Source organism: Taudactylus pleione, unplaced genomic scaffold (assembly GCF_031769625.1).
Source record: "Taudactylus pleione unplaced genomic scaffold, aTauple2 ptg000095l, whole genome shotgun sequence".
Taxonomy (NCBI): domain Eukaryota; kingdom Metazoa; phylum Chordata; class Amphibia; order Anura; family Myobatrachidae; genus Taudactylus; species Taudactylus pleione.
In genome coordinates this window covers 16,827,279-16,853,395 of record NW_028284497.1, presented here as the reverse complement: position 1 = coordinate 16,853,395, position 26,117 = coordinate 16,827,279, and the positions used below count along the sequence as shown (strand labels likewise).

The following is a 26,117-nucleotide window of genomic DNA, read 5'->3' as shown; positions in this document are numbered from 1 at the left end:
GAATTGATCGTCAATCTCCGGGATTCGGCCACTTATATCAACGAAGCGGCCTTGGATATTAGTACCCTGGCATCTCGAATTTCTTCGGCAGCTGTAGCTGCTCGTCGCACATTGTGGTTGCGATCTTGGGAGGCAGACGCGGATTCCAAAAAGGGTTTGGAAGCGTTGCCTTTTAATGGAGAGGTTCTATTTGGTCCGGACCTGGACAAAACTGTAGCCACGCTGGTGGCAGCCAAATCTGCATGTCTCCCTTCTGCTGCAGTTTCTTCCAGGGTAGGCCTAAAGCACAGTCCTTTCCCCGACAGGCTGGCCCCAAAAAATCGGCCAAGCCCCGGAAGCAGGCCTGGAGTACCAGACGTCCGGCCCCTAAGACAAATGACAAACCTGTGGCCTGACGGTCCGGACCTCCCTTTGGGGGATCCCAAAGTGGGAGGCCGCCTGCTGCAGTTTGCCCAGTGTTGGTCGGTTACCACGACAGACACTTGGGTTCTCGAGGTGGTTTCTCATGGGTACGCCCTCTCCTTTCGGCACAGGCCCCCGTCTCGATTCTTCACCACGGATCTTCCATCAGACCGGAACAAAGCCTTGAAACTGCGGAAAGTGTTGCATACTATGCTCCAGGCTGGAGTTATAGTGCCTGTTCCATTCTCCCAGAAGGGCCAGGGTTTCTATTCCAATCTGTTTTTGGTGCAGAAACCCAATGCGGTACTGCAACGGCACGGCTGGTTGATAAACTGGCAGAAGTCCACCCTGATCCCGTCTCAGAGGATTCTGCACCTCGGAGCCTTATTGGACTCCGGACAGCAAAGGATCTTTGTGACTGGGGAAAAGATCTCTGCCTTGCAGTTGAGGGTGCGCAGTTGTCTGCAGAATCGCTGTGTGTCTCTGCACTCGGCGATGAGGTTACTGGGCTCCATGGTGTCGGTATTCGACATGGTGGAATATGTCCAGTTTCACTCTAGACCTCTGCAGCAATTGATCCTGTCCAAATGGAATGGACTGCCTCAGAGTCTAAAATCCCAGACGATGGTGCTCTCTCCGGTGGTTCGCCTGTCCCTAGCCTGGTGGTTGCAGACGACCCATCTCAACAGGGGTCGTCCGTCCTGGGTGGCGAATTGGGTCCTGTTGACAACGGACGCCAGTCTGCGGGGCTGGGGAGCAGTCACTGGTCCACACTTGTTCCAGGGCAGGTGGACTCGGGCGGAAACAGAGCTTCCAATAAACATCTTGGAGCTCCACGCGGTATTCAATGCTCTCCAGCAGGCACATCGGGTTCTCCAAGGTCACCCAGTGCAGGTCCTGTCGGACAACGCTACCACCGTGGCCTACATAAATCGACAAGGAGGAACCAGAAGTCGGGCGGCTCTCGTAGAGGTGTCCCGAATCCTGGTTTGGGCGGAGCGCAATCTCCAGGCCATATCAGCAGTCTTCATCCCGGGAGTCCTAAACTGGGAGGCGGACTTTCTCAGTCGCCAGGTCGTTCATCCGGGGGAATGGTCTCTGCATCAGGACGTCTTTCAACTTCTGGTGGACAGGTGGGGTCTTCCAGAGATCGACCTCATGGCGTCACGGCACAACAACAAGTTGCCGGTGTACGGGTCTCGCACAAGAGACGAAAAGGCGTCTCTGGATGCTCTGTCCGTCCGGTGGATGTTCCGGTTTGCTTATCTGATTCCTCCGTTTTCCCTTCTTCCACGGGTAATCTGGAAATTCAAACAGGAAGGAGGGACGCTCCTGTTGATAGCTCCTGCGTGGCCCCAGAGGCACTGGTTCTCAGACCTCCAGGGACTGTCCGTGGACATTCCTCTGCGGTTGCCGTTACGTCCGGACCTCCTGTCACAGGGTCCTTGTCTTCACCCGGATCTGACTCGGCTGTCTTTGACGGCGTGGCTGTTGAGACGGCCATGTTAAGGTCCAGGGGGTTTTCCAGCTCTGTAGTGCAAACAGTGCTAAGGGCTCGGAAACCATCCTCTGCAAGGATATACCATTGTGTGTGGCATACGTTTTTCCAGTGGTGTCGGCCGAGAGGTTATGCTCCTCGGGAGTTCCGTCTGTCTAGAGTATTAGCTTTCCTACAGGCGGGACCATGGGCTTCGCCTTGCGTCTCTGAAGGTGCAGGTGTCTGCCCTGTCCGTCTGGTTCCATAGTAGGATTGCTGCAATCCCTGATGTGCGCACTTTTCTACAAGGTGTTCTCAGAATTCAGCCACCGGTGGCGCCTTGGGATTTAGCTGTGGTCCTGAGGGCTCTCCAGGGACCGCCGTTTGAACCACTGAGCTCAGTGGACCTCAAATGGCTGACAGCTAAACAATTTTCCTTCTGGCCATTGTTTCGGCCAGACGTGTTTCTGACTTAGGGGCTCTCTCCTGTAGACCCCCTTTTCTGATTTTTCATAGGAACAGGGCGGTGCTGCGCACTCGTCCTGGTTTCCTTCCTAAAGTTGTTTCCAGTTTTCACATCAACGAGGAAATCGTTGTGCTGGTTTTTAACTCACCTGATCTTTCAGTGGGTGAGGCCACTTTGGATGTTGTGCGGGCCTTAAGGATTTATGTTGACCGAACTTCTTCGTTTAGGAAGTCGGACGCCTTGTTTGTCCTCTATGGCTTCCGTAAAAAGGGTTGGCCTGCTTCAAAGCAGACTTTGGCAGTCTGGATTCGTATGGCCATTTCAGAAGCATATCTTCATGAAGGCCTTCCGGTTCCTTCCTCTGTGAGGGCTCATTCCACTAGGTCTGTGGGTCCTTCGTGGGCTGCTCGACGTGGTGCCTCTGCAGTCCAGATCTGGAAGGCTGCCACATGGTCCTTGGTCCATACCTTTGTGAGGTATTACGCGTTTGACACCTTTGCCTCTCAGGATGCTTCCTTCGGGCGGCGGATTCTCCTTTCAGCACAGGAGCGTCCCCACCCTTGAAGGATACTGCTTTGGGACTTCCCCAAGGTATACTGTGGATACTCTATGGACCCTGATGTAGAAAATAGGAGATATGGTAAGAACTTACCTTTTGTTATCTCTATTTCTACGAAGTCCATAGGGTTCCACAGGACTCCCGCCCTGTCGCACCTGTGCTGCAGATGGGCTTTGCCCTGGTCACCGGTTTTTCCATCTCCCTCTGGTGAGAATGTGATTCTTGTGTGTGTCCAGATCTTTCTTCTCTCTCTTCCTTCTCCTCCTCCGGTCTATGGCTTGGTACGTAACTGAGATGCCTTGGCTCGGGGGCGGGGTATAGGAGGGGGACCCTAGTGCATCCTGGGAGGCTGAATACTTAACTCTATGGTGCCTGATGCCTGACGTCATCACCTATACCCCAAGGTATCCTGTGGAACCCTATGGACTTCGTAGAAATAGAGATAACAAAAGTAAGTTCTTACCATATCTCCAATTGTTTCTAGGTGGGATATGATTTTTACTTTAAGTTTTTTTGTTGTTGTTTTTTTTTTACACCACAATAAAGTGGACCTGTTGGACTATATATGTTGCTACCCTCTGTAATCTACAAAGTCAAACTGTGTCGAAGTCACCAGCCAAATTCTACCCCAGGTGCTATCCCCTTACTTCTGGACGTGTAGCCTTAAAGTTACCGTCATGTGACTGCATCTCAGATGGCCTGCCTCTTCATCGTCAATTGCAGGGAATATAAACCTGCAACGTGCACTAGTTTGGTGCCAGAACTTAATCTAACCTGCCTAGAGGTAGGGCCCTTTGGCTCTCTGGAACTCTTGTGCTTTTGTTTGGAATCCAGGCCATTCTTATGTATTATGGGATGCAGTGAAAGCCACTGTGAGAATATCATTTATCTTCTATGTCACAAATTATAACAAAAAAAACCCAGTACTTGGCTATTTTCTGGCCAGGATTGTCTGATGCAGAAGGCATATTTTCTGACAATATGCCTAAAAACAAACAAAAGTGGTAGCAGGCAACCAGGCTGTGGGATGATACTGATCAGCAATTAACATAATAAAAATACATTATTTACGTTTGGAGAACTGAGGCACTGAGCAGGGTTCCAGTGACTGTAGCTCATACTGCCCCGTCTCTCTGAGCAATTCAGTTACTAAAATACTGCCAAAAGTCTTAGCTATCGGATTGAACTGTTTTACAGTAAATTACTACAAGCTGTATGACTGCGATGTCCACCTATATCAACAGAAGACAATTCCGTGAAGTGGCCACAACGGGCCTGATTCAGAGTTGTACGCAAATCAGATGGTTTTCGGAGTTGATGGTGGCGGATAGGCGCATGCGCAGGATCTGTACTGGGCATGTACTGATGAGTGTCTGCAAGATCATTTGCAGTGCCCTTGTCTTCGAACGTAGCACTTGGATCTGCATTGCCGGCAGTGGGCGTCTTTAGCCTTCAAATTCCTACTGTGGCATTAGTATTTTTTCGCATCACTGGACGCAGCAGTGATGCAAACTGCGTACAACTCTGAATCGGGCCCAATGTGCGTTTAGGAACGGCTCATTGTGAAAACCAATATTGCTGATTTTGCTTCGCATCCACCCTGTAGAAGTATGTTGGAAAATCAGCAATATTAGGCTACTGTAGTATACGATATTGTGTGCATCAGCTCAACATGACCCAACATCGTCCAGAATTGTATTGCTCCCTTAGGACCTGATTCAGACCCGCTCGCTAGAATACGTTCGCTCGTAGCTGGTTGTTTCTACTTAAGGGTCCATAGGGTATCCACAGGATACCTTGGGGTATAGGTGTGACGTCAGTCGCAGGGCACCAAAGAGTTAAGCTTTCAGCCTCCCAGGATGCACTGGGTCCCCCTCCTATACCCCGCCCCCGAGCCAAGGCACCTCAGTTTAGTTTGGTGCCCGGCCGGAGTCGGGTGCACCTGTTGGAGTGGGGGCTAGAAGAGCCCCTGAAGCTTTTTCTTCATGCAGCTGTGGCTGCACATCTGGATGAACAGCATGGACAGTCAGTCCTGACGTCCATGCTGTCTTCCCTACACCCCGCCGGTACTAGAACGCCAGTACTGATCCGGGGATGCTGGTGGGCATCTGGGGTCACAGCTAGCGGTGACCCCAGATGTTCCGGACCATGGCCGGATTCAAGGGGGACAGAGGTAAGCAGCGGGGTACCGCGGTGGGTCCCCGCTGATCACATGGTCCTAAGTCCCCAGGCAGGGGGCTCCCTGGGGACTGGCTGCAGCGTGGAGCCAGGCGACCAACCTGCGCTTCCACTACCCCCTGGGACAGCGGACCGCAGCAGAGCGGTAGCGCTGCGGCGTCCCAGGGGTTAAATGCATGCCAGGGGAGCGCGCCTTCCCTGTCTCACAGCCGGCGCCTCCCCCGCTGCACACAGCCCTCTCTGCACTGTGCTGACTGGCCCTGTGTCAGCGCTCCTCCCCCAGGCCAGCCTCCTCTCTGCTCCTCGGCGGCCATCTTCCCCAACGCATGGTGAACGCTGCTGGAAGCACTGGACGGAAGCATCGTGGTCTGGGTCCCCCCGCATACCTCTCCTCCGCTGTGGTCAGGTCTGTGTATGCAGCGCTGTGTCCTACCAGGCCCTGTGTCTGTGTAGTTGAGTGATCAGCGCTGTTAGTGCAGGAATTGATTTTCTTTGCATTGTATGTGACTCTGCTAGCGCTGCCTGTAACTTTTCTTCTCTAAACTGTCAGCTTTATTACTGTCCCTGTTCTTTCTGCTAAGCCCTTGCGGTGCGGTGCTGCAGGGTGGTCTCTCGCCTATTTAATATATAATTGGTGAGAGGGGTCACATACGTGGTGCCATCATGTCTGAAAGTGATTTTCCCCTCCGGCTACAGTGTACCACGTGTAAAGTACCGTTAGCGGAGGGGGAGGGTAGCGCGGAGGGCCTTTGCCGGTAGTGTTTGTCCATGGCGCGGCCTATTACGGTTACAGCACCGGTACAGGAGCCGCCCTGGGCTTGTTTCGCTCAGGCGCTTACAACCTTAGTGGGCCAGTTAACTCCGCAGCCCGCGTTTACTCCGATGGGTTTGTCCCAGCAGTCAGTGGTGTCGTCACCCATGGTTTCCCACGACAATTGGTGGTACCCCACAGTCTCCCTATTTCCCCGCTCCCGGTTTCTCAGGAGCCAGCGTGGGTTAACTCCCTGACGAGTTCTGTACAGCACTTGTCGGATGTATTGCAAGGGGAGTCTGTGATGCGGCCTCATAAACTGCCGGTGGCGTCTCTGTCCGCTCCTTATGAGGATGACGAAGGGACGTCTGATGATGGGGAGATTCTGGATCCTTACGATCAGGAACCTCTCCATACTAAGGACGCTGATGCTAAGTCCAAAGTATATATTCCTGGACTTATTCGGGCGGTCCGCACAGCCTTGGTGATTGAGGACGAAGTTCCCCCAGCGGCTAAGTCTAAATATGTCTTTTTCAAAGATGTGAAGGGCGATGCCATAGTCTTTCCTCTTTCGGGTCAGTTGGTGGACCATTTAGAGGAGGCGTGGAAACAGCCTGGCAAAAGATACCAGCCGCAGAGACGCCTGGCGGTGGCTTATCCGTTCGCGGATAATTACTTTGCTAAGTGGGAATCCCCTCCACAGGTGGATTCTCACGTGACCCGTCTTGTCCGTAGTGCCACATTGCCGATGCCATCCATGTCCTCCCTTAAGGATGCTACGGACCGCAAGGTGGAAATCTGCCTGAAGTCCGCTTATTCCCTTGCTGGGGGGGGCAGCACGGCCGGCTATGGCCATTTGCTGGGTTGCCAGAGCGATGGAGCGCTGGGCGGATTCATTAGAGGCTTCTTTTGATTCCGACTGTCCGGCCGAACAGGCGGAGTTGATTAGCAATCTCCGTGATTCGGCCACTTACATCAACGAGGCGGCTCTAGACATTAGTACTCTAGTGTCTAGAATTTCTTCAGCAGCGGTAGCTGCTCATCGCACCTTTGTGGCTGCGATCCTGGAAGGCGGACGCAGACTCGAAGAAGGGTCTGGAAGCCTTGCCGTTTACCGGAGAAGTTCTCTTCGGTCCGGATCTGGATAAGATTGTGGCCACGCTGGCGGCAGCCAAATCGGCTTGTCGGCCGCTGCTCCTTCTGGTTCTGGACCATCGTCCTTTCGGTCATCTAGGGCCCAGGGCAGGCCCAAACCACAGTCGTTTCCTCGTCAGGCTGGCCCTAAGAAATCGGTCAAGCCCCGGAAGCAGGCATGGAGTACCAGACGTCCGGCCCCCAAGCCAGATGACAAGCCTGCGGCCTGACAGTCCGGGCCTCCCTTTGGGGGATCCCAGGGTGGGAGGCCGCCTGCTGCAGTTCGCCCAGTGTTGGTCGGTCACTACGACAGACACTTGGGTTCTGGAGGTGGTCTCCCACGGGTACGCCCTCTCCTGCCGGCACAGACCCCCGGCTCGATTCTTCACCACGGGTCTCCCATCAGACCGGAACAAGGCTACGGAGCTGCGGAAGGTATTGCACACTATGCTCCAGGCTGGAGTTATAGTGCCTGTTCCATTCTCCCAGAGGGGCCAGGGTTTCTATTCAAATCTTTTTTTGGTACAGAAACCCAATGGGGCATATCGTCCGATTCTCAACCTCAAAGCACTCAAGTCTTTGCGGGTACCGAAGTTTCGAATGGAGACCCTACGGTCCATCATTCTGGCGCTGGAACCGGGGGACTACATGGTGTCATTGGACATACAGGACGCTTACCTGCATGTCCCTATTCTTTTGCGCCATCAACAGTTCCTCAGGTTTGCAATCCGCAGCGACCACTTCCAGTTTCGGGCGTTACCTTTTGGCCTGGCGACCGCACCATGTGTCTTCACCAAGGTTATGGCGGTCATGGCGGCTTCTCTGCGGCTGCAGGGAGTCCGCATGTTGCCGTACTTGGACGACCTGTTATTGGTGGCGGGATCTCCAGAGCTCCTGTTACGCCACTTAGACCTGACCATTGCCCTGCTGCAACGGCACGGCTGGCTAATCAACTGGCAGAAGTCCACTCTAATCCCGTCTCGGAGGATTCTGCATCTTGGAGCCTTATTGGACTCGGGACAGCAAAAGATCTTCGTGACGGAGGAAAAGATCTCTGCTTTGCAGTCAAGGGTGCGCAGTTGTCTGCACAGCCGCCAGGTGTCTCTACACTCGGCGATGAGGTTTCTGAGCTCCATGGTGTCGGTGTTCGACATGGTGGAATATGCCCAGTTTCACTCCAGACCTCTGCAGCACCTGATCCTGTCCAAGTGGAACGGGCTGCCTCAGTCTCTGAAGTCCCAAACGTTTGTGTTCACCCCGGAGGTTCGCCTGTCCCTTGCTTGGTGGTTACAGACTACCCACCTCAGCGAGGGACGTCCGTTCTGGATTCCAAATTGGGTCCTGTTGACTACGGACGCCAGTCTTCGGGGCTGGGGAGCAGTTTCGGGTCCACATCTGTTCCAGGGCAGGTGGACTCCGACAGAAGCGGAGCTTCCAATCAATATCTTGGAACTCCGTGCGGTCTTCAATGCTCTCCAGCAGGCACATCGGTTTCTCCAGGGTCACCCGGACTAGGTCCAGCCGGACAACGCTACCACCGTGGCCTACATAAACAGGCAAGGAGGAACCCGAAGCCGGGCGGCTCTCGTAGAGGTGTCTCGGATCCTGGTTTGGGCGGAGCGCTATCTTCTGGCCATATCAGCGGTCTTCATCCCGGGAGTGCTCAATTGGGAGGCGGACTTTCTAAGTCACCAGGACGTTTATCCGGGGGAATGGTCCCTGCACCCGGATGTTTTTCAACTACTGGTGGACAGATGGGGTCTTCCAGAGATCGACCTCATGGCGTCCCGGCACAACAACAAGTTGCCGGTGTACGGGTCTCGCACAAGAGACGAAGGGGCGTCTCTGGTGGATGCTCTGTCCGTCCGGTGGACGTTCCGGTTCGCCTATCTGTTCCCTCCGGTCTCCCTTCCACGGGTAATCCGGAAATTCAAACAGGAAGGAGGGACGCTCCTGTTGATAGCTCCCGCGTGGCCCAGACGGCACTGGTTCTCAGACCTTCAGGGTCTGTCCGTGGACAGTCCTCTGCGGTTGCCGCTACAACCGGACCTCTTGTCTCAGGGTGCTTGTCTTCACCCGGACCTGACTCGGCTGTCTTTGACGGCGTGGCTGTTGAGACGGCCATGCTGAGGTCCCGGGGGTTTTCCAGCTCTGTGGTGCGTACCATGTTGCGAGCTCGGAAACCGTCTTCCGCGAGGATATACCATCGCGTGTGGCATACGTTCTTCCAGTGGTGTCGACCGAGAGGTTATGCACCGCGGGAGTTTCGTCTGTCTCGGATTCTCGCCTTCCTGCAAGCGGGACTAGATCATGGGCTTTGCCTTGCGTCTTTGAAGGTACAGGTTTCGGCCCTGCCTGTCTGGTTTCACCGTAGGATTGCTACAATCCCGGATGTGCGCACCTTTATGCAAGGTGTTGTCCGCATTCAGCCGCCCTTTGTTCCACCTGTGGCGCCTTGGGATTTGGCTGTGGTCCTGAGGGCTCTCCAAGGACCGCCGTTTGAACCACTGGGCTCAGTGGATCTTAAATGGCTAACAGCTAAGACTGTTTTCCTTCTGGCTATTGCTTCGGCCAGACGTGTTTCTGAGTTAGGGGCTCTTTCTTGTAGACCCCCTTTCTTGGTTTTTCATGGGAACAGGGCAGTGCTCCGCACTCGGCCCGAGTTTCTTCCCAAAGTTGTTTCCCAGTTTCATGTTAACGAGGAAATCGTTGTTCCGGCCTTTAACTCACCGGGTCTTTCCGTGGGTGAGGCCTCTTTGGATGTTGTGCGGGCCTTAAGGACTTATGTTGACCGCACTTCTTCGTTTAGGAAGTCGGACGCTTTGTTTGTCCTCTATGGCTTCCGTAAAAAGGGTTGGCCTGCTACAAAGCAAACTTTGGCAGCCTGGATCCGTATGGCTATTTCTGAAGCTTATCTTCATGAAGGCCTGCTGGTTCCTCCTTCTGTGAAGGCTCATTCCACTAGGTCTGTGGGTCCTTCGTGGGCAGCTCGACGTGGTGCCTCTGCAGTCCAGATCTGCAAGGCTGCTACGTGGTCCTCTGTCCATACCTTCGTGAGGTATTACAGGTTTGACACCTTCGCCTCTCAGGATGCTTCCTTCGGGCGGCGGATTCTCCTTTCAGCACAGGAGCATCCCCACCCTTAAAGGATACTGCTTTGGGACATCCCCAAGGTATCCTGTGGATACCCTATGGACCCTGAAGTAGAAAATATGAGATATGGTAAGAACTTACCCTTGTTATCTCTATTTCTACGAAGTCCATAGGGTTCCACAGGACTCCCGCCCTGTCGCACCTGTGCTGCAGATGGGCTTTGCTCTGGTCACCGGTTTTCCGTCTCCCTTTGGTGAGAATGTGATTCTTGTATGTGTCCAGATCTTTGTTCTCTCTCTTCCTTCTCCTCCTCCGGCCTATGGCTTGGTAACTAACTGAGGTGCCTTGGCTCAGGGGCGGGGTATAGGAGGGGGACCCAGTGCATCCTGGGAGGCTGAAAGCTTAACTCTTTGGTGCCCTGCGACTGGCGTCACACCTATACCCCAAGGTATCCTGTGGAACCCTATGGACTTCGTAGAAATAGAGATAACAAGGGTAAGTTCTTACCATATCTCATATTTTTTCGCATTCTGCGCATGCGTTCGCGTCGCAGTCCGTGTGGGCTAATCAGTGCGAGAGATCAGAAAGCATTTGCTTGCTGCGCATAGACAGCCCAGCAGAGTGAGTGACAGGAGAAGCTGTTTGTAGGTGGTGACAGGGGCTGGCCATTAATAACGGGGGAGTGGAGGTGCGAACGCAGGCGTGCCTTAGCGTCTTAACGGCGTTTCAGAAGTGTGCATAATAAACAGGCAGCGCCATAATACACATCGCCTGGTTGTATTTCACACTGAAGTGCTCGTGGTGCTTGCAGTACGGTATAGTCAAGCGCTGCGATCGCATCCGATGGTACCCGATGTACAGATGGTTGCATGTACAGATGTTTGCATACATTTCCTGGAGATGACGTGCGCAAGTGGGCGTCTTAAGACAGGTTGGTGGGTGTCTGCATACACGATAGCACGCCAAGACATAGCTAATGCTTTGCGATCGCCTGGCTTGCTGTGGATTGGCCGTATTTGCATATGCTGGGTGTGAGCGTACACATCTAGCGAGTGGGTCTGAATCAGGTCCTTAGTGACTAGTCTACATTTAACTCACAATTCAGTAGTACAGACCTAGTGGAATGAGCATTCACAGAAGGAGGAACCGGCAGGCCTTCATAAAGATAAGCTTCAGAAATAGCCATACGGATCCAGGCTGCCAAAGTTTGCTTTGTCCTCTATGGCTTCCGTAAAAAGGGTTGGCCTGCTTCAAACAAGGCGTCCGACTTCCTAAACGAAGAAGTGCGGTCAACATAAGTCCTTAAGGCCTGCACAACATCCAAAGTGGCCTCACCCACTGAAAGGCCGAGTGAGTTAAAAGCTGGAACAACGATTTCCTCGTTAACATGAAACTGGGAAACAACTTTGGGAAGAAAGTCAGGACGAGTGCGTAGCACTGCCCTGTCCCATGAAAAATTAAGATAGGGGGTCTACAAGAGAGAGCCCCTAAATCATAAACACGTCTGGCTGAAGCTATGGCCAGAAGGAAAACAGTCTTAGCTGTAAGCCATTTAAGATCCACTGAGCCCAGTGGTTCAAACGGCGGTCCTTGTAGAGCTCTCAGGACCACAGCCAAGTCCCAAGGCACAACGGGTGGTACAAAAGGCGGCTGAATTCGCAGAACGCCCTGCATAAAGGTGCGTACATCAGGGATTGTAGCAATCCTACGGTGAAACCAGACAGAGAGGGCAGAAACCTGCACCTTCAAAGAAGCAAGGCGAAGCCCGTGGTCTAGTCCCGCTTGTAGGAAGGTGAGTACACGAGACAGACGAAACTCCCGCGGTGCATAACCTCTCGGTCGACACCACTGGAAGAACGTATGCCACACGCGATGGTATATTCTCGCGGAAGACGGTTTCCGAGCTCTTAGCATGGTTCGCACCACAGAGCTGGAAAACCCCCTGGACCTTAACATGGCCGTCTCAACAGCCACGCCGTCAAAGACAGCCGAGTCAGGTCCGGGTGAAGACAAGGACCCTGTGACAGAAGGTCCGGTCAGAGCGGTAAGCGCAGAGGACTGTCCACGGACAGACCCTGAAGGTCTGAGAACCAGTGCCGTCTGGGCCATGCGGGAGCTATCAACAGGAGTGTCCCTCCTTCCTGTTTGAATTTCCGGATTACCCGTGGAAGAAGGGAAACCGGAGGAAAGAGGTAAGCAAACCGGAATATCCACCGGACAGACGGAGCATCCACCAGAGACGCCTCTTCGTCTCTTGTGCGAGACCCGTACACCGGCAACTTGTTGTTGTGCCGGGATGCCATGAGGTCGATCTCTGGAAGACCCCACCTGTCCACCAGCAGTTGAAAAACGTCCGGGTGCAGGGACGATTCCCCTGGATGAATGTCCTGGCGACTGAGAAAGTCCGCCTCCCAGTTTAGCACTCCCGGGATGAAGACAGCTTATATGGCCGGAAGATTGCGCTCCGCCCATACCAGGATCCGAGACACCTCTACGAGAGCCGCCCAATTTCGGGTTCCTCCTTGCCAGTTTATGTCCGACTGGACCTGCACTGGGTGACCTTGGAGAACCTGATGTGCCTGCTGGAGAGCATTGAAAACCGCTCGGAGTTCCAAGATGTTTATTGGCAGCTCTGCTTCTGCCGAAGTCCACCTGCCCTGGAACAAGTGTGGACCCGAGACCACTCCCCAGCCCCGTAGACTGGCGTCCGTTGTTAACAGGACCCAATTCGCCACCCAGAACGGACGACCCCTGTTGAGATTGGTCGTCTGCAACCACCAGGCTAAAGACAGGCAAACCTCCGGAGTGAGCCCCAACGTCTGGGACTTCAGACTCTGAGGCAGTCCATTCCATTTGGACAGGATCAGGTGCTGCAGAGGTCTGGAGTGAAACTGGGCATATTCCACCATGTCGAATACCGACACCATGGAGCCCAGTAACCTCATTGCCGAGTGCAGAGACACCCGGCGGCTCTGCAGACAACTGCGCACCCTCGACTGTAAGGCAGAGATCTTTTCCCCCGTCACAAAGATCCTTTGCTGTCCCGAGTCCAATAAGGCTCCGAGATGCAGAATCCTGAGACGGGATCAGGGTGGACCTCTGCCAGTTTATCAACCAGCCGTGCCGTTGCAGTAGCGCAATGGTCAGGTCCAAGTGGCGCAGAAGGAGCTCCGGAGATCCTGCCACTAAGAGAAGGTCGTCAAAGTACGGCAACATGCGGACTCCCTGCAGCCGCAGGGAAGCCGCCATCACCTTGGTGAAAACACGTGGTGCTGTCGCCAGGCCAAAAGGTAACGCCCGGAACTGAAAGTGGTCGCTGCGGATTGCAAACCTGAGGAACTGCTGATGGCGCAACAGAAAAGGGACATGCAGGTAAGCGTCCTGTATGTCCAATGACACCATGTAGTCCCCAGGTTCCAGCGCCAGAATGATGGACCGAAGGGTCTCCATCCGAAACTTCGGCACCCGCAAAGACTTGTTGAGAGCTTTGAGGTTGAGAATCGGACGAAACGACCCATTGGGTTTCTGCACCAAAAAGAGATTGGAATAGAAACCCTGGCCCCTCTGGGAGAATGGAACAGGCACTATAACTCCAGCCTGGAGCATAGTGTGCAAGACCTTCCGCAGCTCCGTGGCTTTGTGCCGGTCTGATGGTAGAGCCATGGTGAAGAATCGAGCCGGGGGTCTGTGCCGGAAGGAGAGGGCATACCCGTGTGAGACCACCTCGAGAACCCAAGTGTCCGTCGTGGTGACCGACCAACACCGGGCGAACTGCAGCAGGTGGCCTCCCACTTTGGGATCCCCCAAAGGGAGGCCCGGACGTCTGGTACTCCAGGCCTGCTTCCGGGGCTTGGCCGATTTCTTGGGGCCAGCCTGTCGGGGAAAGGACTGTGCTTTAGGCCTACACTGGGCCCTATAAGGCCGAAAGGACGACTTACCCGAACCGGAAGGAACTGCAGCAGACGGGAGACATGCCGATTTGGCTGCCGCCAGCGTGGCTACAATTTTGTCCAGGTCCGGACCAAAGAGAACTTCTCCGTTAAAAGGCAACGCTTCCAAACCCTTTTTGGAATCCGCGTCTGCCTTCCAAGATCGCAACCACAATGTGCGACGAGCAGCTACAGCTGCCGAAGAAATTCGAGACGCCAGGGTACTAATATCCAAGGCCGCTTCGTTGATATAAGTGGCCGAATCCCGGAGATTGCCGATCAATTCCGTCTGCTCAGCCGAACAGTCGGAATCGAAGGACGCCTCCAACGTATCAGCCCAGCGCTCCATAGCTCTGGCAACCCAGTAAATGGCCATAGCTGGCCGCGCTGCCCCCCCCCCCGCAAGGGAATAGACGGACTTCAGGCAGATCTCCACCTTGCGGTCCGTAGCATCCTTAAGGGAGGACATGGATGGCATGGGTAATGTGGCACTACGGACAAGGCGTGTCACATGAGAATCCACCTGTGGAGGGGACTCCCACTTGGCAAAATAATTGTCCGCAAACTGATACGCCACTGCTAAACGCCTTTGAGGCTGATATCGTTTGCCTGGCTGTTTCCACGCTTCCTCTAGATGGTCAACTAATTGCCCCGAAAGAGTAAACACTGTGGTATCTCCTTTTAACATCCTTGAAAAAGGCGTATTTGGACTTTTTGATACTGGAGGTTCCTCATCCTCAATAACTAAAGCAGTACGGACTGCACGAATAAGGCCAGGTATATACACCTTAGACTTAGCGTCCGACTCTTTAGTACGGGGAGGTTCCTGGTCAGCAAGATCCAGAATCTCCCCATCGTCGGACGTCCCGTCGTCATCCTCATAAGGAGCAGACAGAGACGCCACTGGCCGCTTGTGAGGCCGCATCAGACTCATCTTGCAAAACTTCTGACAACTGCTGTACAGAGCTTGTTAACGAATTAACCCACGCAGGCTCATGAGAGACCTGAGGAGGGGAAATAGGGAGACTGTGGGGTACCATCAATTGTCTTGGGAAACCCTGCATGGGTGACGACACCACTGACTGCTGGGACAAACCCATCTGAGTGAAGGCAGGCTGCGGAGCTAACTGGCCCACGAGGGTTGTAAGCGCTTTGGCAAAACAAGCCCAGGGCGGCTCCTGTACCGCAGCCGTGACCGTAATCGGTGGCGTCAACTAATAACAGTCGACCTAGTCCCTCCGCACTACCGTCCCCCTCCGCTATAGGTACCTTGCATGTAGTACATAAAAGCTGGAGAGGAAAATCACTTTCAGACATATTGGTAAGTATGTGACCCCTCTCACTGATACTCGTTAGTATAGTGTGAGACCACCCTGCAAGCACCGCACCGCAAGGGCTTTAGCAGAAAGAATGGGGACAGTTAAATGCTGACAGATAGAAAATGAAAGTACAGGCAGCAGACGCTAGCATAGGTCACATACAATGCAAAGAAATAAATTCCTGCACTATCAGCGCTGATCCTCAACTACACAGACTCAGAGCCTGGTAGGACACAGCGCTGCATACACAGACCTTAATCCAGTGGAGGAGAGGTATGCAGGGGAACCCAGACCGCGATGCCACCATTCATCAGCGTCCAGCAGTGCTCACCATGCTTCTTCCAAAGATGGCCACCGAGGAGCAGAGAGGAGGCCGGCCTGGGGGAGGAGCGCTGACACAGAACCAGTCAGTGAGAGCAGAGAGGGCTGTGTGCAGCGGGGGAGGCGCCGGCTGTGAGACAGGGAAGGCGCGCTCCCCTGGCATGCATTTAACCCCTGGGACGCCGCAGCGCACCGCTCTGCCGAGGTCCTGCTGTCCCAGGGGGGTAGTGGAAGCGCAGGTTAGAACCTGGCTCCACGCTGCAGCCAGTCCCCAGGGAGCCCCCTGCCTGTGGACTCGGGACCATGTATCAGCGGGACCCCACTGCTTACCTGTTGTCCCCCTTGATTCCGGCCATGGTCCTAAACATCTGGGGTCACTGCTAGCTGTGACCCCAGATGCCTACCAGCATCCCCGGATCAGTACCGGCGTTCTGGTACCGGCGGGGGTGTAGGGAAGACAGCATGGACGTCAGGACTGACTGTCCATGCTGTACTTCCGGATGTGCAGCCACAGCTGCATTGAAGAAACTTCAGGGGCTCTTCATGGCCCCCCTCTAACAGGTGCATCCGACTCCGGCCGGGCACCAAACTAAACTGAGATGCCTTGGCTCTGGGACGGGGTATCGGAGGGGAACCCTAGTGCATCCTGGGAGGCTGAAAACTTAACTCTATGGTGCCCGATGCCTGACGTCATCACCTATACCCCAAGGTATCCTGTGGATACCCTATGGACCCTGAAGTAGAAAATTTGTTCTGTTTGGAATCCAGTTTACCAGCTTTTATCATCACTGTCACTACAGTTTGGATGCCTCGTTCTCCAACGTATTGATGTAACTTAGTCAAATTTAATTTTTTGGGGAAAAAAGGTGGACCACACACACACACACACACACACACACCTACTCCATTGTAAAGAGAATGTGGCTCATTTATAAAATGGAACCTATCTTGTGTATCATTGCTAAGGGAGTTAGCAAAACTCCCTAGTCAAATTCCCTTATCTTGTTGCCTGTGATTAGATTGCTATGATGCCCCTACATCCCTCTCATTAGGCCTCCAGCCTGTCTGAGCTTTGTTCCTGGAACCACCTGTTAACCTCCTGGTACTCTCTTATGCCGGGTACACACTGACAGATACATTGGTCGATCAATTGATCGGCCAATGTAACTGCTGCCTGGCGGGCAATGTGTACCTGCGATATGTCGCTTTGGCTGTGCTGCACAGCCGATGGACAGATATGTCTGCAGACATATTTGTCCATCGGCAGGTGTGCGCCCGTACAGTGCCCAACGGGACACGCCCCCTGGTCGCCGGGACCTGTGGGCAGACAGATGGTGGTTCAGTGTGTACAAACAACCATCATCTGCAGTTCACTCAATCTGCAAATATATCTGTATAGTGTGTACCCACCTTTACTGTTGTAAATCCACAATGATAATCTGTCATTGGCATAAATTACACTGCACAACAATGAAAATGTTTCCGATGTGAAAATAGTTACTTCTAATTGATTTCAGCATGCAAAGAATGAATATGACTTTTAAAACTCTGTTAGCTCTGAGTTCCGAGATATAGCCCATTTATGACGATGTAGGGGTATTCCTAGAGAACTGGGCAGAATGGAGAGAATCTTACCAGCAATCTGCGTTCCTTGCAGAGGGGGCGGGGCCTAATGACCCAATTAAATGAATCAGTTATTTGTCCCCTCCCCTATTCAAATATATGCGATTCACGGGATTACCCACACAAGATAACTGTGGTGCACTGAGTGACAAGCATAGTGAGCGATTCCACCAAGACATTTCAGCAATGGAACAAAGATATCAGGGTAGGTGAATCACTACTGTTGGACAGTGACAAGAGATGCCCCAGAAGAGGAGTACAAGCGACAAGCAAAGAGAAAGCACCCCCATGAATAGGCCACTATATTAGATAGTACTTTCCTATGCTGTATGTTTGTTTCGTTTTGTGTTCTTATTTGTGATAGAAAATAAATAACAGTTGTTTGAATTCAATCAAGAAAATATCAGATTATTATAAAATAGCTTTTCCCTATGACTATATTACTAATGTACATACAATATAGTGCAAGTAGTGTAGCTCCAAAAATAGAGCTAGTTAAAACATTCTGAAATCATTTTAGTTTTTCTTTACCTCAAATTAGTAATGTATGACTTTTTAGAAAGGAAACAAATTAAAAGTATTAATTTTTTGTGCAGTGTTACCTGTGTCACCAGTTATATATTTTGTATTATTGTTATGATGTACAGTACTTTAATCAGTGTCCAGTATATATTGTGCACTTGTATAATGACTCAATTTCATCTTCACCACACCCTCCCTACTGTTAGGCCGGGAACACATCGACGTGTACTCCAGCTGACTCGCTGCCCGATGTAGTGTTCCCACTAGACCGGGAGCAGGGCAATTAGGTGCGGGCAGGGACTCTGAGCGTGCTCTCCCAAAAAGTAGGCGTGACTGACCGGGGAGGGCACGTGTACTCGTGACACACGCCCAATTTGTCACACTTGGGGGCATGCCCAGCACTTAGCGGTTCTGGGTCTCCCCCAAGCTCTCCCCTCACTGTGAATGGATTTCATGTGCACGGCTTCTATTCACCTGGCGGCGTTCACTTACAACAACTTTTCCCACCCGTGGGAGACTGCGACCCGCGGGTGGGGAAGGCACACTGCAGGCTGCTTTAGCAGGGCACTTTTTGCCACTTTAATATCGGGCAGGGCATGGGCATCCTGCTAAAACAGCCTACTGATAGGATATATCGGACAGCCGTACACACTGAACAATGTGAGTGTTCACTCTAGGTCGGGCGCCAGGCAGGTCGCCAGACCTAGAACGGGCACTTGAGCACGCGCCAAAAGATGGGGGCGAGCCCGGCACTTGTGGACATGCCAGGCTGCCCCCAAGCTCTCCTCTCTGTGAATAGATGGGCATCTGTTCACCGGCGGTGATCACTGCACCACTGTTTTTCCCACCCGTGGAACACTGCGGTCCACGGGTGGGGACGGCACCCGCCTTGTGTTAGCGGGGTGCTGCCAAAAGGGCAGGGCACATTATGCCCTTTTGAAATAGGGCAGGGTGCGGCACCCCGCTAAAACGGCCTAGTGGGAACACGCGATACTCTTCAATCCCGTATTCACTTGTATGCGTCCCATCAGACGTGCAGTACATTGGATGGGACTATGGCCCTGATTCAGAGCCGGACGCTCTTTCAGAGCGCTCGCTTTGAATCAGGGCGGCATTATTTTTAATTTTTTTTTTTGTGTCGGCCTCCTGGCTGCTCGCTAAGCTGTGGCTGACCACCTACAGCTTTTGCGAGTGGCCAGGTGATGGTTGCGACCATCGGGCTTGCGACGAGACCCTTGTGGTAGGGTCTCGTCCATCGCAAGCCCCAGTGAACTTCACTACTGAGGCCGCCCCCAAACGGCAGACGTTCCCTTGGGAACACCTCCGTTTGGACAGCCCCCCCCCCGCCCAACTCCAAAACGGGGAGAGCTGTCAATCACAATCAACAGCCGCCCTGTTTTGGTGCGAGACCTGTAGCGACAGAGCGTCCGTTGCTGGCCGGGTCTCGCGCACGCCGGAGCTGGCTTCGGCATGCGCAGTGTGGGACCATCGACCCGCTTGTGTGCGCTCGCAAGCGGGTCTGGATCGGGCCCTATGTCGCTGACGACGCATGTGAATGCGCAAGTGAGGGTACACACTGAGCGATATGGGCGATGTATCGTTGCGATCTTTGTCGGAGCGATATATTATCCAATATATCGCTTGATGTGTACCCGGCCTTACAGTTTGACCAAAAAATATATTGATAAAAATCAAGGTGGTTTAAATTGTTCCATCACAATTTTCTATGGCTAGATCTTTTCATATAATGTCTAGATTCCACTTGTTCCAAAACTCAGAACCTGCAAGAGAGCAGAGTCGCATTCTATTAGTTACTAAAATTATACATAATGCATATAGGGCCTGATTCAGATGTGGACGCATTGTCGATATTTACGCAGATTGAGCCAATGTTTGCCATTGCTCATGCATGTTGCCGCACTGCGATTACGTTACACAGAGGATTCATTCGCAAAGTGAGTGACGGCATTTGGGGGAGGTTACAGGGGTTGGTTAGAAAAACATAGCCGTGTTGGACCATTTAAACTTTGTTTTCTGGGTGTCCATAAAATAGCCAGTGTTCTTGCTGGCAGCAGAAGAGCCCTTTGCGTGTCTGGAGACCTGCTATGTCTGTGGCACTTTAGACTTAGAAGGCTGATGGCTGCCTGATCTACATTTGATATTTCCGGTTTTGTACGTGAGCGGCAGATACTAGATGCTTTCAGTGGGCGTCCCTGAGCACTGGGTGGCGAGTAAGTCATTAGTATACTTTTGCAATTGTGATCAGTTACAGATTGCAGCTGCGATGGCATTTACGTACACATCTGAATCAGGCCCATAGTTTTTAGTGAGTGACACTTCGAGTACGACCAGTTCTTTTCAAGTTATAAATGAGTGTGCCATGTTTGCTTTCACCAATGTTTGCTTTCAATGTTAATCTGTAGGTGGAGAGGATTAAAGAGCGAGTGGAAGAGAAGGAAGGGATTCCACCACAACAGCAAAGACTGATCTATAGCGGGAAACAAATGTAAGTTACATCGTAGATTGTTTCGTATCTTATTCATGACCCAGCTATAAACGCTGGCCCAATGTTGCAGTCCTAACGTAACTAATATTTAAATTGAATAATGACTGCCTACAGTGTGTATTTTGTGTAGCACCTTTATGATGCGTGCAACTGAAAGTATCTAGCTGGTCCCGCAGCTTTAATACAGGGGTGGATGTGAAGCATAATTATTTATTTTAGCCATGCTTTATCTTCTATACCTTTATGGTAGGGGAGCACATAGTGATGTACAATTAGCTTTCTTTGTATACAAAAATTACCATTTGACTAAGATAAATTTCTACTATAACACACTATTAAAGGAAACTGATCTGTAAATACAAATTTAATTATTTGTCAAATATGTCCTTGTCTGAATTTATGCTGTACGTATTTTCTATGAAGTAGAAAGTAATTTCAGCTGTGTTGGCCACTCAATGGAATGGAATGCTTTGTAATGTGTGTTACTGATGAATGACCTAAGAACTAAAGCATGAGATCCTGAATAGTTTTGAATACTTTTCCAGTGTTCAGCTTCTAATCTGCATTTTATCTCTAAATGTAAAAGAAAACCAAAGTGACAGGCTATGTGGCTTTGTATGGAATGGCTTTCCAGTAATATATGCCACAACTATCACATCGGTTCTGTAGTGTAAAGGGGTTGGGATGGTGCATGATCATAACTGAAGAGGCGAGTTGATGAAGGTATTATGTTATGTTTAGAAGAAACCAGGATATTTAGGGGGCGATTCAGTTGTTCTGTGGGCGCCCATCGGAGCAATTCAGATGTTTCCCCTATAGGGGGTCATGTGTGCTCCCAGAAGTTGCAGGTTTAGCTGTGCAAAGCCGCAAACAGAAATGTGTGCTTCCAGGACTATTCGCGCCCAAACAGAGCAACAATTGAATTGCTCCGTCGGGTGCCCCAAATGCACAAAAAATGTAATCGCCCCTCAGAGTAAGATAAATGATTAAACTAAAAACTGACTTAAGAATTGCACAGCACCAAAATATATTGGTAAATAGGCTACCATCTATGATCCCTAGGTCATAACACCTTCATCCACTTAAAATTAAAATAAAAAAAAGTAATATTACAGAAAATTGTTAAATAACACCTTCATCCACTTCTCTCTTCAATCATTAAAATTAAACAAGCAGCTTGTGTGGGTTTTTTTTGTTAGTGGTTACTCCCAAAAGGTCATTTATGGGTGAGGGGAAAATTTATTAAGGAGTTTTTTTATGGCCTGGGTACCAAAGTGTATAGGAAGATAAACACCTGCTCTTCTCAGATCTCCAATTTTGAAGGGGGTGGGAATCGAACAATATTTAGTCAATCGGAATACACCTGAAGAGGAGTGTACTGAACTAGTAGGCGGCAGGGACCTGTCTACTAGAGTGATTTAGTGATGGGTGCTTGTGACAAGGGCAGTTGCATAAAAGTAGAGACAACACAGGCATTATTTAGGAAGTGTGTCACCTGGGAATTTCGTAATGTGAAATAGTTAATAAATAAAATAATGCCTTATAAATTGCTTTAAAAATCTAAAAAAAAAAAAAAAAATTAAAAGCAAAGTAAATGTTACCTCTAAGATTTAAGGGTCAATCCTATTAGGTGCGAATGGCGAGGTGCGAGTTGCTATTTTCACTTCGAATTCGCATAGCGAATTCATTTTGCAATCCAATTAGCAAATATCACTGAATCAGTCAGACTAAATTCGCAGCTTTCCCCTCGCACCTCCCTGAGGGTGAGAGATGGAAAGGAAAATCTTTATTTTAAGGTTAAAATGTGGGGACACCGTGCTGAACCCTTTGAACACCCATTTTCCTAATGACTAATTAGGCATTTGGAAGTTTCAAATTAGCTTAATTAATCCAATAATTACATGTCATTTTTTCGGGTAAAAAAAAGTCCTCAAATTACACCAAAATCAACTTTTTCGTTAGTTTAGGCACCCCAAAATTAATTACAATCATATTTTTTAGTTGAAAAATAATTATAATTTTTTAAAATTTTATTTCAAGGTGCCCTCAAAGTACCTCAAAATCACCCTTTCCTACTTTTTTTTTTTTTTTTTTTTTTTTGCATTTTTCGTTTCATTCGTTTTGATCATTTTCTTGCATTTAATAAAAAAAAAACCCCGCAAATCAGCAATTTGGCACCATTTTTAAAAACCTACAGTGCCTTCCGAATTCCCACAAACAGCCTTCAATACGGTCCTGCTAACTAAGTTATCCTTTTTGGGGGGTCCAGGATGGTATCCCCACATTTTCATGCATTTCTCGCAAATCTCATTTGGCAGTCAATTTGCACCCCTCCGCTGCGAGTAGTGCGAATAGGCCTTTTTAATTGGATTGGAGAATTCTCGGAAGTGCGCTTCGCTGCGAAGTATGCGAGTTTCAAGAAACAAACTCTCCATTCGCACCTAATTGGATTGAGCCCTTAGAGCAAGAGCTGTCACTCTTTTGAAGTCTTTATTTACTCCCTGATTAGTCAAGTTAGGAAAACTACTGTAAATCAGACAAAACCCCTGATACGTGTACAAAAGCAAAGACACTCATGTGAATTGTTTAAGAATACAATGGCAGAACAATGTGTTTTTCTTTTGTCCTATCAGTGTAATACTGTACTGAAACAAAAAAAGCTTATTGGATGCCACCATATCACATGTTCTTGTATGGCTTATATAGAGTTTAGACCATGCGTTGTTGCCCACTTTGCTGAAAGGGAACAGCCACAATGATCTTTAAAGTCCCAATAAAAGAGCTATTAATATAAAAAAATAAAAAATATTTGTAGCGTTTTAGGGAATTGGTTATTGGTTGATGTTGGTAGATATTTCTTTACACATAGACTTCAGCGTAATCTTACTGATGGAACTGCAGTTGGTCCCTCTTCAGAAGCATAGGCTGATAACAGAGTAAAATAGCAAATGTATAAAATCTTGGACATGTACATCGAGTAAAATAAGTATTGAACACATCAACATTTTTCTCAGTTAATATATTGGTAATGTGTCTATTGTAATGAAATTTTCACCAAATGTCAGGAACAACCCATGCAATCCACACGCGCAAAGAAATCAAACCATAGATATCCATAAATTAAGTTATGTGAAATGACACAGGGAAAAAAAATGTAACACATGAAGAAATGGTGCAAAAAGGCATAGAAAGACAAGACACATGCTGAAATCTATCAGTAATTACAAAGCAATCCTGCCCCTTGTCAGTGCAAATTAATATAAGCTGGTTCAGTCCCAACTGATGGCCTATAAAAAGGAGTCTCACTACCAAGCTGTTGCACAAGAAACGGCTCATGATGGGTAAAAGCAAAGATCTCTCTCAAGACCTTTGCAACCTTATTGTTGCAAAACATACTGATGGCATTGGTTACAGAAGGATTTCTAAACTTCTGAATGTTCCAGTGAGCACTGTTGGGGCCATACTCCGGACATGGAAAGAACATAATTTCACCATAAACCGGCCACGATCAGGTGCTCCTCGCAAGATTTCTGACAGAGGAGTGAAAAGAATTATCAGAAGAGTTGTTCAAGAGCCAAGGACCACTTGTGGAGAACTTCAAAAAGACCTGGAATTAGCAGGTACAATTGTTTCAAAGAAAACCATAAGTAATGCACTCAACCGGCATGGCCTGTATGCACGCTCATCACGCAAGACTCCATTGCTGAAGGAAAAGCATGTTGAAGCTTGTTTAAAGTTTGCTGCACAACATTTGGACAAGTCTGTGAAATACTGGGAGAAGATAGTCTGGTCAGATGAGACTAAAATTGAACTCTTTGGATGCCATAATACACACCATGTTTGGAGGAGAAATGGCACAGCACATCACCCCAATAACACCATGCCAACCGTGAAATGTGGAGGTGGGGAACATCATGGTGTGGGGCAGTTTTTCAGAATATGATACTGGCATACTTCATAGAGTTGAAGGAAGGATGAATGGAAAAATGTACCAAGACATTCTTGATAAAAATCTGCTGCCATCCAACCAGGATGCTGAAGATGAAACGAGGGTGAACATTTCAGCAAGACAATGATACCAAACACACAGCCAAGGACACTCTGAGTTGGTTTCCGAGAAAGGAAAGAAAATAAAGCTGCTAGAATGGCCCAGCCAATCACCTGACTTGATTCCAATTGAAAATTTATGGACAGAATTAAAAATCAGAGGACCTGATTCAGACCCGGTTGCAAGCGCTGAGCGCTCGCAACCGGGTCGATGTTTGCCCACTGGGCATGCGCACGACAGAGCCGGCTTCGTCGTGCGCATGCGCGAGACCTGGCTAGCTACGGGTTCTCCGTCGCTCCGGGTCTTGCACCAAAGGGGGCGAGCTGTCGATGGTATTTGACAGCTCGCCCCGTTTGGTTAGGCGGGCAGGGGGGGTGGCTGGCCAAATGGAGGCGTTCCTGAAGGAACGCCTGCCATTTGGGGGCGGCCCCACTGACATCACCAGTGATGTCAGTGGGAGAGCTTCCGGCTCTATTAGAGCCAGAAGCTCTCTGGGGCTTGCGGCCACGAGACCCTACCACAAGGGTCCCGTTGCAAGCCCGATGGTCGCGATGGTCAAGACCATCGCGACCATCAACCTGGCCGCTCGCAATAGCTGTGGGTGGTCACCCATAGTTATGCAAGCGGCCAGGAGGCCGAACAAAAAAAACAAAAAACGATTCAGAACAACCACTCGTTCAGAGCGTCCGTCTCTGAATCAGGCCCAGAGTTCATAGAAGAGTCCCACAGAACCTTTCAAGATTTGAAGACTGTGTGGAAGAAATGGCCAAAATCATACCTTAGCAAAGCATGCGACTAGTTTCTCCATACAGGAGACGTCTTGAAGCGGTCAGTACCAACAAATGCTTTTGTATGAAGTATTAAATACATTTCAGTAAGTGTGTTCAATACTTTTTCCCTGTGTCTTCACATTATTACACACAACTTAATTTATGGACATCTATGGTTTGATTTCTTTACATGTGTGGATTGCATGGGTTGCTGACATTTGGTGAAAATGTCATTAAAATAGTCCCATTACAAATATTTACTGAGAAAAATGTTGTGTTCAATACTTATTGTACCCGCTGTATATAATGTTCTGACAAGGATTATGAACTTTGCCAACTGCAAATGGTGTTCGCATCTATCATAAGTCAACCTGTGTCCATTAGTCAACCTAACAATAGTCTGCTGTTCAGCTTTGCGTCTGATGGGTAACATCACTTCTCTGTCCTTTATTTTAGGAATGATGAGAAAACCGCTTCAGACTATAAAATACAAGGAGGTTCAGTGCTACACTTGGTTCTTGCACTTAGAGGAGGTTGCTGAAGGATAACTACAGTCTTCTATAGCTGTTGAGGTGCTGCATCCAGTGGTCCTGTGGTGTTGGGCTCTGCTGCCCAAACCTCTGCCAGCTTGTATGTAAAATAATTAGATGGTGTTGTCTATTGTTTATTTTGTTCACCCCTAAATAAATGTTCCTCCTCCAAGTATTCTGTCTTGTTATTGGTGTGACTTGCATAAGGATGACTTACACTTAAGCAGAAAAAAAACTTAAGTGATGCATCTGTGATTTTTTTTTTTCTCTTTTTTTGAGTTTTATTTAGAAGTAGCATTTTCTTAATATTACACAACACACATACAAAACAAAAACTAACACTTAAGACACTATAAATGAGGCCGAAGAAAGCACAGCACATAAGGTGTAACAGACAAACAGCGTTGAGAATCAGGATAATAAACAGATCTGTCATCAAAATACAATGCAATGATATACTTACCTGATGCTGGCTGAACACCCTGCATA

At 49.9% G+C, this 26,117-nt stretch overlaps 1 protein-coding gene across 1 annotated transcript in view; it reads left to right on the top strand.

Annotated features, from left to right (window-relative positions):
- NEDD8 (NEDD8 ubiquitin like modifier) overlaps nucleotides 1–25,801 on the top strand; it is a 32,955-nt gene extending 7,154 nt beyond the window's left edge. The window contains exons 3-4 of the mRNA XM_088470039.1: nucleotides 20,198–20,280; nucleotides 25,555–25,801. Coding sequence (XP_088326165.1) covers nucleotides 20,198–20,280; nucleotides 25,555–25,639 — 168 coding nt within the window. The 3' untranslated portion in view covers nucleotides 25,640–25,801. The remainder of the gene's footprint in view (nucleotides 1–20,197; nucleotides 20,281–25,554) is intronic.
- The last annotated feature ends 316 nt before the right edge of the window (nucleotides 25,802–26,117 follow it).